The sequence below is a fragment of the Maniola jurtina genome, chromosome 26 (assembly GCF_905333055.1).
Source record: "Maniola jurtina chromosome 26, ilManJurt1.1, whole genome shotgun sequence".
NCBI lineage: Eukaryota > Metazoa > Arthropoda > Insecta > Lepidoptera > Nymphalidae > Maniola > Maniola jurtina.
Window position 1 is genome coordinate 7,209,491 of NC_060054.1, and position 19,813 is coordinate 7,229,303.

Consider the following 19,813-nt stretch of genomic DNA (forward strand, 5'->3'; position numbering starts at 1 on the left):
TACAGGAATAAATCTGAAAACCGTGAATTTGTGGTTACATCATTTAAAAAAAAAAATTAAAATGTGTTTTAATTTTCAAAGTAAGTATACCAAGTGGGGTATCATATGAAAGGCCTTTACCTGTACATTCTGAAACAGATTTTTATTTAAGTATTTTTATGCATGATAGTTTTTGATTTATCGTGCAAAATGTTGGAAAAAAACCCGAGTACTGAACCCTCAGTGAGCGAGTCTGACTCGCACTTGGCCGGTTTTTTTTTAAATCGATAGAGGAACTTTGTGACATTGTTCCATATAAAATTTGGATTCCAACTCCTCAATCCTGATGCTGCAGGGGATCTGACCAACCCACGCGGGCGAAGCTGAATCATCTAGTGATTAAATATTTCAATTTAATTATTTTTGACCGAAAAATTCGACACACTATCCTATCATTTGGATAACGTTCGATAAACCAAATTATTCACACACTTTGAACAACCCTTATCGCAAATTAATAAGGTTGAATTTTGTATATCTTTAGGTTTTATTTCATTGGTCTGTGAACGTTCCATATTCTGAAATTTTACGAGTGTTCGCTTGGTACAAAGATATATTTTGCCCAAGATATACAGTTTAGTAACACTATTAGACCTTTAAGAATCTCGTGAGAACTCTTCAAATTTCCGGGATAAAAAGTAGCCTATGTCCGTCCCCGGGATGTAAGCTAACCCTGTACCCATCAAAATTGATCCACTAACTCTGTACCGAAATTCATTAAAATCGGTTCAGTAGTTGAGCCGTGAAATCGTAGCACAGACAAACAGACAGACAGACACAATCGCATTTATAATAATAATATTAGATAATGTTTATATTTATAATAATATCTTGAACTGTTTCGACCAACATCTTAAGAAACTGTCGCTTAACTGCTGGATCAAGGGTAAGATACAGAAGGCAGTGGTTCTTGAGACGGCACGCATTGTGAGGAGGTTCCTCACTCTGGAGCCCTGACCACTGGCGGCTTGGTTCCAACCCACCCTGTTGCCAGTGGGATCCATTTTACCGTATTTTTAGCCAATGTTTTTTTTTCTTTAGTTTTCTGTTGTTTCTGTTATTTTATTTCTCTTTTGTTTCTGTTATTTATAGATTTTGTTGTTGCTGTTATTTTATTTTTGTTCTTTCTGTGTTTCTGTTGTTTTTGTTATTTTATTGTTTGTTGTTTTTGTTATTGCTGTTATTTTTGAACGTTTTTTAAAAATATGGTAAAATGTGCAAAATAAATAATAATAATAATATAATAATAATATTTTTATTTATTTAAGAATAAATTTTTACAGAGTTTAAAAAGCAGGCGTATTCATAAACTCATTCATGAGTTTTTCCGCACACCTCTTATAGGTATCGTCGACAATAAATGACAGTAATTAGATGAATGGATTGATAGTGATACGAGTAGGTAGTTCTTTGGTAGTTGATATATCAACGTGTTCCATATTTGAAACACCATCAGTGTGTGCGTGTATAGATACACGTATATGTGTAAACAGTTGCGCATGTGTGCGTTTAGCTGAAGTCATATGAAACCGGAATGTCTTCCAGCAATTAGAAGAGTATGGATAAGACTTAGAAATATTTTTTAAATACGTTTTTTTAAATAATAAAATGGCGAGCTAACAAGCTGGCGGGTCACCTGATGTTAAGTGATTACCGCCGCGCATGAATATTTGCAGCATAAGCGGTACCGCCGATGCGTTGCCGCCTTTCAGGGATTTGTTGGTCCGCCCCTTGAATAACCCCATGTTGTAATCTAGTGGGAACACCGCCGAAGGAAGTTGATGTACGTACAACATGTACTTATTATGCAAAGTTTTGCGACTTTTAGAAGCTTTTTATATCAAAACTAGCTTATGCCGCTTAGCTTCGTCCGCGTGGACTGTACAAATTTGAAACCCCTATTTTATCCCCTTAGGAGTTAAACATCGTCGATTCAGGATCAAACCGAGAATTCCCTCACTCTATTTCACTCTGACTGTATTCTGATCGGCGCGGCGGACTGCTGGTTTTATAAATTAAATAAATCAATACCTTAAAAAAAACATTTTATTCGTTTCATTCCTTAATTATTAGTTACATAGTAGATAAGTTTTGTTAGTTCTTACATTTCCCTAAGTTAGTATGTTTAGTAATTGACTACTTGCTATGGAACATGAGCTCCTTCGCGGGTAAAGACCTCCCCCAATCTCTTCCACTTCTCCCTATCCTTGCCCAGACACAACCAATTCTTCCCTGCAGTTTGGTGGGCTGGTGAGATAATCACCAGCCCACGTTTCTAGCCCATTGCCACTTCAATGTAAGGAGTATGGGTATAATTACAACTGCCATCATACCCCTCCCTGGTTAGCCGGCTTCCGTCTTAGACTACATCACCACTTACCACCAAGTGACAGTGCAGTCTAGGGCTAACTTTATATGAATAAATAAAAAAAAGAACTTCTCTGAAGCTTATATATTATGTTAAAAAATAATGCACTAAATAAAAAGTCTTATCAACACTATTGATTACGCTATATACACATAAATACTTTGCTCTTTCGTAAACACGAGCATATGAATATAGAGATGCTAATGTGGAAGAGGTGACAATTTTGAAAATGTGATCACCTTCCTGGCGCTGTGGTCTTATTAGTGGGAGGTCTAGTGTTCGATTCCCGGCGGGGTATAATTTCTAAATCACTGGTCTGGTCTGGTGGGAGGCTTCGGCCGTGGCTAGTTATCACTCTACGCGATTTAGCTTTCCAGTATACCCCTTTGGTTATAATACCCCTTTGGTTTCTACACATCTTACCGGAACACTCAATCGCTTGGTGGCTTGGCTTTTCCGGTAGGGTTGTAATGTAACTTGCCAAGACCAAATCCTCCCACCAGATAAAAATCCGGTCAGTTAAATCCTTTCACCAAAGGTTGCCTATTGGCAACCTTTGGTGAAAGGTACATATCACATAGGTTGTGAGGCAATATTGCTAAAAGGCTTTAGCAATATTGCCTCACACCCTTTGTATACTTTCAAAAGTATATATTACTAGAGGATGGAGGATTTCATTTATTAATAATTTTATATTATTGTTGACAATTCAAATCAATTTTTAAAAGTAACCTTACAAAAAAGTAGCTTATGTCCTTTCCCGGGATGTATCCCATGTCTGTACCAAATTTCATTCAAATCGGTTCAGCGGTCTGGGCGTGAAAAGGTAGTAGACAGACAGACAGATAGACAGACAGACACACTTTCGCATTTATAATATTAGTATGGATGTCTTGTTTTCATGTAATGTGTGTGTGCAATAAAGATTTAAATAAATAAAAATAAAAATGTAGTATATAGTAAGTCTATGAGATTGTCAGCTCTGTGGGAGTACAAAGAACGAGACAAAAACCTCGTTTCTGCGCGAATCATGATCGCCTTTATAACCGAATCATTAAATAAACACTTTACTATACATTACTATACGTTTTAACCCCCGACCCAAAAAGAGGGGTGTTATAAGTTTGACGTGTGTATCTGTGTATCTGTGTATCTGTCTGTGGCACCGTAGCGCCTAAACTAATGAACCGATTTTAATTTAGTTTTTTTTTGTTTGAAAGGTGGCTTGATCGAGTGTTCTTGACTATAATCCAAGAAAATCGGTTCAGCCGTTTGAAAGTTATCAGCTCTTTTCTAGTTACTGTAACCTTCACTTGTCGGGGGTGTTATAAATTTTTAATTTACACTTGTAAATTGTAATGTTATTGTACATTTATACTCATGAATTCAAAATCTTCTCTTTCATTTGACACCCCACTCGATACAAAAGCAAAAAAAATATTTTTGGAGACCCCCACTTTTTTGATGTAACATCCGTTAGGTCAATTTTTTTCATATAAAATACAGTTTATGTCACCCGGGCCTTTACAACGAATCAATTGACACCTCATTCATTAAAATCGGCCCAGTAGTTTAGGCGCTACGGTGGAACACACAGAATCTGGATACAAACATACAAACATACCTACATAGACTGCTAAAATCATAACCCTTCCTTTTAGCTTTGCCGCAGTCGGGTCAAAATTAGTTTTACAGTATCGTTAGTTGGCGATAATCGATAGGCAACCCTACAATAATGTAAAACGACCCAGTAGTTTAGGCACTACGGTGGAACACACAGAATCTGGATACATACATACATACATACATACTAGACTGCTAAAATCATTACCCTTCGTTTGGCTTTGCCGCAGTCGGGTAAAAATAGTGTGTATAATAGAGTTATACAAGTTAATTTAAAGTAAATTCAACATATCACACTTAATATTATAAAAGCGAAAGTTTGTATATGTGTGTGTGTATGTTTGTTACTCTTTCACGCAATAACTACTGAATGGATTTGGCTGAGGAATGGAGATAGATAATTTCCTGGATTAGCACATAGGCTACTTTTTATCCCGGAAAATCAAAGAGTTCTCACGGGGTTTCGAAAAACCTAAATCCACGCGGGCGAAGTCGCGGGCATCGGCTAGTAACAATATAATAATGGCGGAACCCTAGCGATGATTTCAAACGGCAAATTGGCTCGCTCTTCACGAGTATGTACCGACGTAGAGTAGCTGCGACACAGGGGCTGGCCCCAACTGACTGACTGACTGAAATACCTAAACTAATTTATATTTATACTTATACTAGAAAGAAAAAAGAAAGAAAACTTTTTCATTTGATCACTTTTTTTTTTAATGAAAATCACACTTCACACTAATATTATAAAGGCGAAAGTTTGTATGTGTGTGTGTGTGTGTGTGTGTGTGTGTGTGTGTGTGTGTGTGTGTGTGTGTGTGTGTGTGTGTGTGTGTGTGTGTGTCCACGCGGACGAAGTCGCGGGCGTCAGCTAGTATTACAATAAAACTGAAAGCTAGCCTTATCTAATTACTATACAAATCATGCCCGCGTGGAATGGTGCCAAGAATACTGGCTGCATTTCCACGCTGGACAGCCAGGCTGATCCGTTGCGCAAAAAATGAGCCAGCCCTTTTGTCACCCGATGAGGCTATTAAACGCGGTATTTGATCACTATAACACTACACTATATCTTAAAACGAATTGAATTAATCTACATAAATATAATACTTATAAGTCAAAATATTCATACTAATTTTATAAATGTGAAAGTGTGTCTGTCTGTCTGTCTGCTACGTTATCACGGTCCAACTGTTTTGACGAAAGGTACAGAGTTAGCTTATACAATAAAGGTACAGAGGTAAAGCTTACTTTATTTAAAGCGTACTGCCAAACATTTTACACGTGCAGCCTGTGGGTGACGTATACCCATAGGGCCTACAGCGACCTACGTGTGCAGTACAACAATGGGTTCAGGGTACTGATGGGGCTGCCGCGCTGGTGCAGTGCATCACAGGTGTTCGCAGAGGCTCATACAGACGACTTTTACGCAATCATGAGAAAAAGAGCTGCATCTGTGATGAGCAGAGTGCGCGGGAGCTCCAACAGTATTTTGAACACATTGGCTGCAAAGTGGGAAAACCCCTTTATGAAGCACTGGGTGTACATAAATATGAACACCCAGTGGTCTCGAAGCTACATGAACTGAGCCTAATTTGACAATTAATAATAATGTAATTTAGTTTAGTTGAATTTAATTTGATTTAATTTATTTTAATTTAATTTAATTTGGTCTGATTTGATTTAATTTAATTTAATCTGGTTTGATTTAATTTAATCTGATTTCATTTGACTTGATTTGATTTAATTTAATTTAATTTAATCACTAACATAGTTCATAAGACCCTGTTACTAACACTATATGGATGAATGGAATAGTCCGAAATAAATGTTTATTATTATTATATCCCGGGGACGGATGTAGGCTACTTTTTATCCCGGAAAATCAAAGAGTTCCCACGGGATTCCTAAAAACCCATCCGCTTAACCGATTTGTATGAAATTTGGTACCGAGGTAGCTTGCGTCCCTGTAATTGACACAGGCATTTTATTTCGGAAAATCAAACAGTTCCAACGGTATCTTTAAAAGCCTTAATCCACGCGGACGACGTCGCGGGCATCCTCTAGTCCAGTATATTAAAAAATTAATTGTTATTAAAATTTTTGATTTCCTTTGTCTCTAACAAAAAAAACCATAAACACATCTCCACTGTCACCTACTCTGTGTAAATAAACCTTGAATACGTTAGGGCGCGGACACACACACGACGTGAGTGGAATTTGAAACGAAATCCATGTTTATGTAAACAAAATGGCGGATCCGAACGCGAAATTATTATTATTGTTTTGAAATTTTGGTAGTTTTTACTTTTATTATTGGAAACGAAGTTTAAAGGTTACTACTAACTAAGCACTTTAAAATCTATGCTTTAAAAGCACCTAGGTTTGCTGCAGATTTTTATCCCCCGACCCAAAAAGAGGGGCGTTATAAGTTTGACGTGTGTATCTGTGTATCTGTGTATCTGTCTGTGGCATCGTAGCTCCTAAACTAATGAACCGATTTTAATTTTGTTTTTTTTTTTGTTTGAAAGGTGGCTTGATCGAGAGTGTTCTTAGCTATAATCCAAGAAAATCCGTTCAGCCGTTTGAAAGTTATCAGCTCTTTTCTAGTTACTGTAACCTTCACTTGTCGGGCGTGTTATAAATTTTTAATTTACACTAATTATATACGAAAAAAATCGATCTGACTGATGTAACATCCAAAAAAGTGGAGATTTTTTTGCGAGTGGGATATCAAATGAAAGAAGAAAAAATTCTGAGTCCATAAAATATATAGTACAATGTTAAAATATACCGAAAAACAATTTTACTATATCTATAGCCAGCTATTGCTATTCGTCTCCATACGACTTAAAATTAATACATAAATAAGTCTAACGATTTATTATTTAACAACATCGCAGAAACTTCAACAAATTCTATGAAGTAGGTACGACATTGTTGTTCACGTTTAAGTGTTCATGGCTAGATAACTACTAGGTACAAGTTACAATAATTACTTGGGTACTACAGATATTAAATTAAGTAATTATAAATATCCTTACGCCAAAATAAGTAAAAATAAGTGATAATGTTATGAATCCATATTACCTATTAGCTGATACCCGCGACTTCGTTCGCGTGGATGTAGATTTTGAAAAATCCCGTGGGAACTCGTAGAAAGTAGCCTATGTGCTAATCCATGGTATAATCTATCTCTGTTCTAAATTTCAGCCCGATCCATTTAGTTGTTTTTGCGTGTAGGAGTGACAAACATACACACACATGCACACTTTCCCCTTTATAATATTAGTTGTGATCAACAATAACACTAATCCATACTTAATATTATGAACTAGATGGTAACTACTACCCACGACTTAGCATGGATTTAGATTTAAAGGGTTCTTCTTTGATTTTCCAGCATAAAACCCATACTAAAAATCATGTCGATACGTCGCTCCGTTGCGACGTGATTGATGGACAAACTTACAAACATACTCACTTTCGCACTTATATCATGGGATGTTAATTAATGCTTAGTTAATTTCAATGTGAAGAAAATCATTAAATAAGTAATAATAATAATGCATCAATGTGCACCGACCCTAACGTCTGCTAATAATAACACGAACATACCTCGCGCGACTCTCCCACTAACACCGAGGGGTTGACTCTACTCGATGACATATATCGATATTATTATATTACTAGTGAAATAATAACGCATTAATACACACCGACTCTAGTATCCGCTAATAATAACACGAACATACCTCGCGCGACTCTCCCACTAACACCGAGGGATTGACTCTACTCGATGACATATATCGATATTATTATATTACTAGTGAAATAATAACGCATTAATATACACCGACTCTAGTATCCGCTAATAATAACACGAACATACCTCGCGCGACTCTCCCACTAACACCAAGGGATCGATTCTACTCGATAACATATTATATCGATAATGTTATATTACTAGTGAAATAGTAACGCATTAATCTGCACCTGCATACCTCGCGCGACTCTCCCACTAACGTCAAGGGATAGAATTTACTCGATAACTTATTACGATACTTATAACCTAAATCTAGAATCAAGATGGCAGGTAGCGGATTGCTACACAACTCGAAACTCGTGAATTTAAGGTTACATCACAAAAAATTAAAGGTTTATATTTCTTATACAATGGTGCGAAACTCTTCGTGTGCAAGTTTAACTCAAACTTGGCCGGTGTTTTTAATTTTTCTTATTCCATCGACATACTCAAAGGATTAGCAAGCTGAAGTGGCAATGGGCAGGCATGTCTCTACCTACCGACCGACGGCCTATGGGGCAGACGTGTTCTGCAGTGGAGACTGCGTACGGGCAAGCGCAGTGTGGGACGGCCTCTTGCCCGCTGCACCGATGACTTGAAGAAGGTAGCGGGGAGCGGGTTGATGAGGAAGGCGGAGGGCCGTGTTTGGCGGCGCGCTCTTGGAAAGGCCTATGTCCAGCAGTGGACGCATGCAGGATGATGGAATGGAATAGAAAACACCTAGTTTATCGATGTTCTAATACAATCGACCTCATCACATCACTACAGACCGTATCCATTTAGTTTGACAAGCATTCGGTTTCATATATCCGGTGCGCGTGTGTGCGTGCGGTCAGGGCTGTGCCGTAATTTATGTTAATTTGTTGCACCGACGTGATAGAGGAAGGGTTGCGTGTTGTTAAAATCGGATTGTGGCTTTTCACAAGACTCTAGCACTGGTCCGGAAAGTAAATTCTACTGAAAGGAGCCGCCAAGAATATTAATAATTCATTTAAGTTAAATTCCTTACTCTTAGATTAATGGAAGATACCTGTACTGATTCTGATAGCAAAGTCTGATCACTGATAGAGTATTTGCATCTTTTTCTTACCAATTTCTCTATTTTTTTTAAATAGAGCTCCATATATATATATATATAGTTTGAATCTAAGAAGAGTTAGTAAAAATTACGCAACCCAAGACAGGGAAATGTGGAAATGACTGGAGCAGGCCTTCTTCAAAATGAAACGAAATGTAAAAGGAGAAAGAGAAACTTACCTATTAAAATATAAAAATTAGTAGTAATATAAAAAAGTAATGTGTACATATTTAAAAATGTAAATATTGTGTAATAAGAAAAAAAGTAATCAAAAACCAGTGGTATTGTATAAATACATATATGTATAGGATAAATCTTGTTTATGTATTAAATATATACTTATGATGGATAAACTAGCACTTATTAAGATAAAATGTAATGATTGCATGTTTCAGTAAAGAAAGGCTATAATATTATTATTATTTTACTATCTTTCCAATTTAGTTAGAAAAGAACAAATAGATTCAATTTAATTTAAAACAGTCAAACCTCAACTTTAGTTGTCAGTCTTGAGCATATTGTTTTTGTAGAGTGCACATACATACATACATAGACTGCTAAAATCATAACTCTTCCTTTTGGTTTTGCCGCAGTCGGGTAAAAATTCATTTTAGAAACGAAGAATCGATGGCTTAATTAAAAACGGACGAATTAATTAAATTTAATACCCTATTATTTTCCTATTTAAATAAAATGAATTAATTAATATTAATTTCTCAATCCTCGCCAACCCTGCATTGTAGATCAACAGGACGCGTGGATGTGTGCTGTACGTGCTCCGTGTACACACACGCGCACACAGGGACAACGTAATACGATAATTTTTACGACTTACCGACGTTTTTCATTATTTCCTTCGCAGCTTCATTTCTGTTATAAGGTGACCGTATACCACGAGACGACCAGCTAGGCCGCAAGGGCCGCAAGGGCCGCAAAGGCCGCAAAGGCCGCAAAGAAGCTGAAAAAGCCCTTTGAGCTTTTCTCAACAATCGTTAAGGCTCTTCAAGGTTCATAGACTTATTATTTATTACTATAAGTACTAGAATATGCCCGCGACTTCGTCCGCGTGAATTTAGATTTTTTTAATCCCGTAGGAACTCTTCGATTTTTCGGTATAACACTAGCCTATATCAATTTCCGGAACGCAAGCTACGTCTGAATCTTTCATATAAGTACTTAAATCGGTTAAACGGATGGACCTTTAAGAATCCCGTGGGAACTCTTTGATTTTCCGGGATAAAAAGTAGCCTATGTAGTATGTCCGTGTCCGGGATGTAAGCTAACTCTGTAGCGAATTTCATCAAAATCAGTTAAACTGTAATCGAGTAAGCTGGCACACAGACAGACAGACGGACAGACGGACGGACGGACGGACGGATGGACAGACGGACGGACGGACGGACGGACCGACCGACCGACCGACCGACAGACAGACAGACAGACAGACAGACAACAAAGAGATCCTATAAGGGTTCCGTTTTTCCCTTTGAGGTACGGAATCCTAAAAATCGACCTGGTGCATGTTACCTACGTCCAAAAAAGAATGATGAATCAATGAGGAAAAAATTCTGAGTTTTCATAAATATAAATATAAGTACCTAGTTGCAATGTTAAAATACACTGAGCGACAGAAAAACAATATTACTATATCTATCGCTATCTATAAACAGTAGCCTATGTGCTAAAACAAGATATTATCTACCTCCATTCCAAACAGCCAAATCCGTCTAGTAGTTTTCACGTGAAGATGTAACAAACATACAAACAAACGTTCGCCATTATAATATTACTAGCCGATGCCCGCGACTTCGTCCACGCTTAGATTTTCAAAATCCCGTGGGAACTCTTTGATTTTCCGGGATAAAAAGTAGCCTATGTGCTAATCCAGGATATTTATCTATCTCCAATTTTCAGCTAAATCCGTCTAGTAGGTTTTGCATGAAGGAGTAACAAACATACACACACACACATACACACAAACTTTCGCCATTAGAATGTTACTAGCTGATGCCCGCGACTTCGTCCGCGTAGATGTAGGTTTCTCAAAAATCCAGTGGGAACCTTTGATTTTCCGGGATAAAAAGTAACCTATGTGCTAAACCAGGATATTATCTATCTCCATTCCAAACAGCCAAATCCGACTAGTAGTTTTTGCGTGAAGGAGTAACAAACATACACACACATACACAACAAACTTTCGCCTATATAATATTAGTGTGATTAAATAGATGAAATTCCTTACAAAGCCCAGGCAAAGTCGCAGTATTGGTCTAGTTTGGGAGGTATGGTTGTAAATTCAGCAAAATAACTATGTATCTAAACAGTGTGTCGTCGACTCCGTCATATCTAGAAGCCTGAAGGAAAAAAATTACCCCGCGAAGAAGTGAGGTAACTGATAAATTGCAAAAATAAGTCGCTTTTTATATATTTTTTTAGTAAAAATCCTTTGATCGTGTAATTTTTAAGGAATCGTGAACACCATGTGTTAAAATAAAACATTTTATTATTGTACTAGCTGATGCCCGCGACTTCGTTCGCGTGGATGTAGGTTTTTAAAAATCCCGTGGAAATTCTTTGATTTTCCGGGATAAAAAGTAGCCTATATGCTAATCCAGGATGTAATCTATCTACATTCTAAATTTCAGCCCAATCCGTTCAGTAGTTTTTGCGTGAAAGTGTAACAAACATACACACACATACAAACTTTCTCCTTTATAATATTAGTGTGATTAAAAAAACTAAAAACAATATTTTTTTGGTTTACACTAGTTCGACTCAAATGCAAATAGAGCCGACCCTAATTCGGATTGCATGTGTGTGCGTGGGCACGTCTGTGTGCACTGATAAAGATAGGGTTGTACATCGCACAGAAAATTATATTATTTATTACTAGAGGATGCCCGCGACTTCGTCCGCGTGGATTTCTAGATTAGATTTTTATGGATCCCGCGGGAACTGTTTGATTTTCCGGAAAAAAAGTTGCCTATTTCGATTACAGGGACGCAAGGTACTTCGGTACCAAACAAACAAATCGGTTAAGTGGATGGGTCTTTAGGAATCCCGCGGGAACTTTTTGATTTTCCGGGATAAAAAGTAGTCTATGTCGGTCCCTAGGATATAAGCTAATCCTGTACCCGTCAGCATCGGTTACAATGTTGGGCCGTGAAAAGAAAACAGACAGACAGACTGACTGATAGACAGACAGACCCACTTTCGCATTTATAATATTAGTATGGATTTTTTTTTTTATATAGACTAGCGCTTGGCTGCATTCAAACCTGCTAGCAAGTGATGATGCAGCCTAAGTAGAACGTGATGTAATAAAAATAAAATGTAAAACGGATCACTAATACCTACCTTACCTACCTATGTAATAAATACTGCAAGAGCAAATTACCTTTCATTATGTGCTACTTTTTAAGAGAAAAAAAAAAAAGTGAGTACGACATTCATAGACCATAGTTCGCCACGACGACGTTTCGACTCAAATTTCGAAGGAAAAAAAGCTTTTCCGAACTAGTGAGATGAAAAATAGCTTTACTTCAAATAAATAATGAGTAATAATAATAATAATGATAACGCGGTGTGGTGGCAGCCCTGCAGGGTTCAGTTTGCATTCCGCTCGCTACACGCCACAATCGACACAATGCTCGCTAGCTGACATGGATAACCCAAGCTATTATTATTACTTCCTTTTATTAACCCCTGATACAAAAAGAGGGGTGTTATAAGTTTGACGTGTGTATCTGTGTATCTGTCTGTGGCATCGTAGCGCCTAAACGAATGAACCGATTTTAATTTAGTTATTTTGTTTGAAAGGTGGCTTGGCTTGATCGAGAGTGTTCTTAGCTATAATCCAAGAAAATCTGTTCAGCCGTTTGAAAGTTATCAGGTCTTTTCTAGTTACTGTAACCTTCACTTGTCCGGGGTGTTATAAATTTTTAATTTACACTTGTTTTAGTAAACTATATAATAAGTAATAGTAAAAAAGTAAATTTATATTAATACTAGCTATTACAGTCGGCTTTGCTCGCGTTACTCAAGATTTTAATAATAATTGAAGTTTCTTTCAATATTTTTTGGTGTAATGCTTAAGTTATTTTATCATATCTTATAGCATGATATCCAGCGGGAACTATTTGTTTTTTTGGATGAAAAAGTAGCCTATATCATTTTTTAAGTCCTCTACAATGTCTATTTAAAAAAATGATGCCAATCCGTAGCTCTGTTGCGGCATTATTGCACGACAAATGCGTGAAACATAGCGTGCTAATCCGCGGGAACTGTTTGTTTGTCCGGGATAAATAGTAGCCTACTACTAACTAAAATCGGTTCAGCGGTTGAGTCGTGAAGACGTAGCAGACAGACAGTCAGACAGACATACACACCGCATCTTTAATATTAGTAAGGATGGATAGTATGGATTATTAAAAGTTACCTACATAGTGTTATATCTTGAACGATGGTACGGATTATGGAACCCTTCGTTTGCAAGTCCGACTCGCACCTGACTGTTTTATTTCACTCACCTCTGTATGCCAAATTACCTAATTTTTTTTTTAAACTTGGTCTGGTATGGCGTCCTAAAATGTGGGATTGTCAACTTATTCTAAAAATTAATATATTAAGTCAGGAAATATGTGGCAATTAATTTGACGATTGTAAGGAAAATCAAGAATTATAACTATGTAGGTATAGCGGATATAAATTTAATGATATAAGGGAAATTTTGAATATTTCTAATTTTGTACTTTTTGATAACTTAAGGAAAATTTGGAATATAATTCAATGTTATATAAAGCTAAGCATTTAGTTTCAGTAGTCATTTACAATTCAAAATATATAAGAGTCAGATAAATCTTTCCACAATACATATAATTATTATATAATTAAATTATACATATAAATCTCCTAATTTCTCTGTATGTTTGTTTTTTGCGTGCATCATTCAGAAACCTATGGACTGATTAAAATAAATCTTCCACCGTTGTTTTGTGTTCCAAGTTTTGTACAGCTCTACAATTTTAATACAAATCGCAAGCAAACGAAGTTGAAGGCAGATACTGTATGTGATACGGTATAAGAAGAAAAGGAAGACGCGATGTTAAAATTTCTGCTAACATTAATAATAATTACCAGTGCCGTCAACTGTAAAACATGCAGACCTAATTGCAGTGGTCAAAATGGTAACACTACAGAAATCCCACATATTGAAAAAATAATAAAAGTTTCGAACAGTGATTTGCTAAACAACGCAACAACTTTGAATTACGAAAACAAAATTCCTAATGAAGAAATTCCAATAATTAATAATCGTAAACAAAATGAATCGAAAGCATCCGGAGTTATATTTAATGAAATTGCAAAAATGAACAGTAATATAACTGAGATAAGTCAAGCAGACGAAAATAATAAAAACCTTTCAAAAACAAAGGAATCAGAATCTACAATATTGAAAGATGCTAATGAATACAATAAAAGTGTGGAAGTTGATAAATTACATCATAATATAACTGAAAATAGCCAAAATGGCTCACTGAAAAATTTTGGTTACGGTTATAACTCAACGAATAATAGTAAAAGCGATTACAGCAGTCTGATTGATTTTGGTCACGGTTATTATAACCCAATGAATAATAGCGGTAATGGCAGTGACAGACTGAAATTTGATATGTATGACGATATATTCAACAGCACGCCATGGACACATAGGCCAATGCCACCTGTTGGAGATATTATAAAGGAAAATACGCGTAATAAATGTGCAAAAGGTTATCATTGGTATTCAAAAAATGCAACATGTATTACTTGCCCTAGAAATCGGAGGTGGGAAAGTAATGTGGAAAGATGCGTTAAGAAAATAATTCGAAATTAAAATTATACATTATTAGACAATACCGCGGCTTCGTTCACGTGCATTCATATTTTTTCATTTAGTTAGAACTCTTTGATTTTCCGGGGCAAATGTTGCTGGAAAATCAAATATCAAATCGCTTTTTGTTAATAATTACACTATCACACTAAAGTTTGTGTGGATTTGTGTATGTGTGTGTGTGTGTACGTTTGTTACTCTTTCACGCAAAAACCACTGGATGGATTTCGCTGAAATTCAGATTGGAGATAGATAATATGCTGGATTAGCACATAAGCTACTTTTTATACCGGAAAATCCGGGAAAGAGTTCCCGCGGGAGTTTGAAAAACCTAAATCCACGTGGATGAAGTCGCGGGCGTCAGCTAGACTATTATAGTGTAATATTTACTTGGCGCACTACAAATGTTGTGTACACTTGTTATCGATATACGTATCAGTATGTGTAATAGTAAGTGTGTAGTAAATATAAGATATGTTTATTGTTAGTGTTCCTATTTAAATTAACAAGTCAAGGTTACAGTAACTAGAAAAGAGCTGATAACTTTCAAACGGTTGAACTGATTTTCTTGGATTATAGCTAAGAACACTCTCGATCCCACCTTTAAAACAAAAAAAACTAAATTAAAATTGGTTCATTAGTTTAGGAGCTACGATGCCACAAGCGGGCTCTTTTCTATTTACTGTAACCTTCACTTGTCTATATAATAAGTTAACGCAGTGCCCGGTAAAACTGACTGTGGTTTTTGTGGCACTGAATGTAACAAAAACGCCCTGTATATTCTATAAGTTTAATAAATATAAATAAATCGTTTTTGACATAAAGCGTTGAATTCAATCTCCACTTTTGAAGCCCTCCTTTCGTAAATTTTAAGGGACTTTAAAAAAAAAGATATGTCACAAGATTATATAACGCAAGAAAAAATTTTTGCTTCGCATTCGCTTGTATGAGAGCCCCCTGAAATAAAGATTATTATAATTTTTAACCAACTCAAAAAAAGGAGGAGGTTATTCTAATTATTAGGATTTGACTGTATGTTTTTTTTATATGTTTGTTACGCGATTTCTCTGCCAAATATAAACCAATTTTGATAATTTTTTTTGTTTGGTAGTTCATTCTTCAGAAATAGTATTTTTTTCAGTTTGGTGAAGATTTGATGAATATCTTCGGAGATGGAGAACAGAACTCCACAATGGATAAGAAGTAAATTGTTTGCGATCTGTGTACCTAATAGCTTAGCTAGCGGGTCCTAAATCCCAATGAGGTTGCCAATGTTAGTGAAATCTCAATCTTGAATCTCAAGCTCACCTGGCGGCTGGCCTCTCTCGTGGTGAGGTGCAGTTAGTGGGAAAGGGTAACACGCACACATAACGTTGTTTCTATCTTCTGTGGAAACAACATATTTTTAGTTCGACCCGCCAACGAGTTATCGGCTCTTAGTAATGCAAATCCACGGGTGGACAAAATCAGAGGAATAATCTAGAATGGGAATGTTTAAGAGGAAAATAACAAAATATAGTTAAGGAAAATCAACAAAATAATATTAGGTATGTATTTATTTGATAATATAAGTTATAATTAGAAAACTCATACAATTCGGAAACAGTCGCGAAAACAAAATTTATCCTGTAATTGTTTAAATGAAATATTTTACCGTTAGTAATTATCCTATCCAAACTTCCATAGCTAATATTATAAACCCAAGTACATCGGTTTGTTCAAATTTGTTTATTTCTTACTTATTTTTAGATTTCTGTATTTAAATGCTGAAAATGAACTCTAATGGTATGAATAAGTCCGTCAATCTGATTTTAACATATTCTTCTATATTTATTTATTTATATAACGGGGACAACGGGATAAGTTTTAAATAATTTTATTCAATTCCCGCTGTCCCGCTTACTCCGCGCTTTACATCTACAGCTTTATCTCTTTTATCAATTCATTCATCATAATATCTTGAAATGCTTTGCTTTATTGCAAATATACTAATAGGCATTTTATACGTGTTTTTTTTTCTATATTATCCTTGTAAGGGTTCCGTACCTCAAAAGGAAAACAGAACCCTTATAGGATCACTTTGCTGTCTGTCTGTCTGTCTATCTGCCCGTCCGTCCGTCCGTCGTGTCTGTCAAGAAAACCTATAGGGTGCTTGCCGTTGACCTAGAATCATAAAATTTGGCAGGTAGGTAGGTTTTATAGCACAAGTAAAGGAATAATTCCGAAAACCGTGAATTTGTGGTTACATCATTAAAAAAAAATCAAAATGTGTTTCAATTTTCAAAGTAAGATAACTATATCAAGTGGGGTATCATATGAAAGGACTTTACCTGAATATTCTAAAAAACATTGTATTCTTTTTTATGCATAATAGTTTTTGATTTATCATGCAAAATGTAGAAAAAATTACCCGAGTACGGAATCCTCGGCGCGCGAATCTGACTCGCACTTGGCCGGTTTTTTTCACTTTACCTGTCTATAGGCAACCATAAGGTTACGCGCAAACTTGTCACTCGTATGTAACTCAAGTAACTATTAGGGATATCTAATCTATGAAATCCTACTACCACTTTTAAAAGTTGCATCGACAGCCCAGCCAGCAAGTCAAAAATTGATTGCGGAATTTTGTTATAAAAGATTTTACCCATTCCCACACGGAGCCTAGGATTCACATAAAACTTTGCTATTACAGTGTCTAGTTAGCCTGTTATATAGATCGCCGGTTTTCTTGTACCTAAATAACAAATTATACATATATTTTCTATATATTCTCATCACACTAATATTATAAAGGCGAAAGTTTGTATATGTGTGTATGTTTGTTACTCCTTCACGCAAAAACTACTGGACGGATTTGGCTGAAATTTGAAATGGAGATAGATAATATCCTGGATTAGCACATAGGCTACTTTTTACCCCGGAAAATCAAAGAGTTCCCACGGGATTTCGACAAACCTAAATCCACGCGGGTGAAGTCGCGGGCATCGGCTAGTTTATTATATTTTTTCAAAAATATAATTTTCATTAAGTCTTATCAACATTATTCTTTCGTACCCACGCACACAGCTGTAAACACTTTACATAGGTGTGTATTTACATGAACGCACACACTTACAATCGGTTTTAATTTTAAAATCGTATGAAGGTTTCCGAATAATGGTACATTTTGATCAATTCAAGTTAAAATCCTTACATACCTATAAAACTAACTAATGTCCATGACTTCTCTCGCGTGAACTACACTTTAACAGGGCTCTCTCCGTCACTCGCTTCATACAATCGTAGTTCCAATTTCATTTGAATATTAAGCAACCAAAGTCCATGAAACTTTGCTGACATATTCTACAAACTAATATCTGTGCCTGTGGTGTTTTAGATTTTTCTAAAAATATGTAGTTTTAAAATTACAGGGGCTCAAAGATTTGTATGTAAATTTTTAAGACCGCGTAACTTTGAAACTTTGAAACCGAATATTTTAACAGAAATCTGGAAAACCACAGACATAGATATTAGTTTCTAGAATATGTCTCCAAAATTTCATGGACTTTGGTTTCTTAATATTCAAAAGAAATTGGAACTACGTTTGTATGAAGCGAGTGACGCAAGGTATACAGTATGGCATATTATTGTAAATTGAACAGTTGAAAAGAGCAACCGCCGAGTTTCTTGCTGGTTCTTCTCGGTAGGAACGGCATTCCGAACTAGTGGTAGATTATTTTGACGATTCAAAAGCACTTGTAAAAGTTTAATTGACTAAAAATATTTTGATTTCTTTTTTGAATAGTTTGAAGACCCAACGTAAAGTCAATCAGACTGATTTACTAATGTGAAAAAAATGTTTCCACAGATTACGTGATTCATACATTTTTTTAAAATCTATTCTAATATTACAAAGAGGAAACCTTTGTATTTTTGTATGTTTGTATTGAATAGGCTCAAAAACTACTGGACCGATTTCAAAATTTCTTTTACCATTACTTAGAAGGATTCTTCCGAATCCGTATAGGCTATATTTTATCCCGGAAAATAGAAATGTCCACCCGTGCGAAGCCGGGGCGGGTCGCTAGTCTAGGTATAATAAAAGGCAAAGTCGCGGTCAAATGCATGCACCTACTCGGAGTGAAAAAACCGCCAAGGCTATTTTGTAATTATTAAAAATGCTACAGTCCATAAAAGAAAATCAGTCGTTTTCCAAAAACGGCCATTTAGTTTTTACACGACTGTCCAAAAACAAGGAGGGTAATGATTTTATGGTTCATGTAATTGTATGTGAGTAGGTATGGGTATTAGAAACCTTAGGTAGGACACTGGCTATAATTTTTTTGAACAAAATTCAATTCATCATCATCATCAGCCTGTGGACACCCACTGTTGGGCCTTCCCTAAAGAGCGCCACCACACCCGGTCCTCAGCCTTCCTCATCCAGCCACTTCCCGCCAGCCGCTTTATATCGTCGGTCCATCGTGCTGGAGGGCGTCGCACACTACGCTTGCTTAAAATTCAAATTCAATTAGTAGTTAGTTTTATAGCAGAGCAGTCAGTGAGCACAAATAGTGTAAAACAAAAAACTGACTGACTGACTGATTTATCAAGGCACAGCTCAAATTACTCAATGGATCGGAATATTTGATAAGCAGATAGCTATTAAGTATTATGTAGAGACATCCGCTAAGAAAGGATTTTTGAAAATTCATCCCCTAAGGGGGCAAAATAGGGGTTTGACATTTGAGTAGTCCACGACTACGTTTTAATTAATAATTTTGACTAATTAATTGTTTTCTCGAGCCTGCAATCGAACTGTCATGTCAAGAAAGGTCATAGAAGTAAAAAAAACCCCATGGTTTTTCCGATTAAAAGGGCAGATTTTTCAATCTTTTATCTGAGGAATAAATTAGAGTTTTTGACAGTTTTTGTATATGAAATCTGTCAAAATCTTCATGCCTCAGATAAAAGTTATTTGACGATTGAAAAATCAGCCCTTAGTAGTCTAAAACTCTAAACTAAAACCTAAAACTCTAAACAGTGTGG

The 19,813-nt window shown here is 36.1% G+C and overlaps 1 protein-coding gene across 1 annotated transcript in view; it reads left to right on the forward strand.

The window, feature by feature from the left end:
• Positions 1-2,191: 2,191 nt before the first annotated feature.
• LOC123878468 overlaps positions 2,192-19,813 on the forward strand; it is a 33,356-nt gene continuing 15,734 nt past the window's right edge. Inside the window, exons 1-2 of the mRNA XM_045925638.1 lie at positions 2,192-2,289; positions 5,345-5,517. Coding sequence (XP_045781594.1) covers positions 2,192-2,289; positions 5,345-5,517 — 271 coding nt within the window. The remainder of the gene's footprint in view (positions 2,290-5,344; positions 5,518-19,813) is intronic.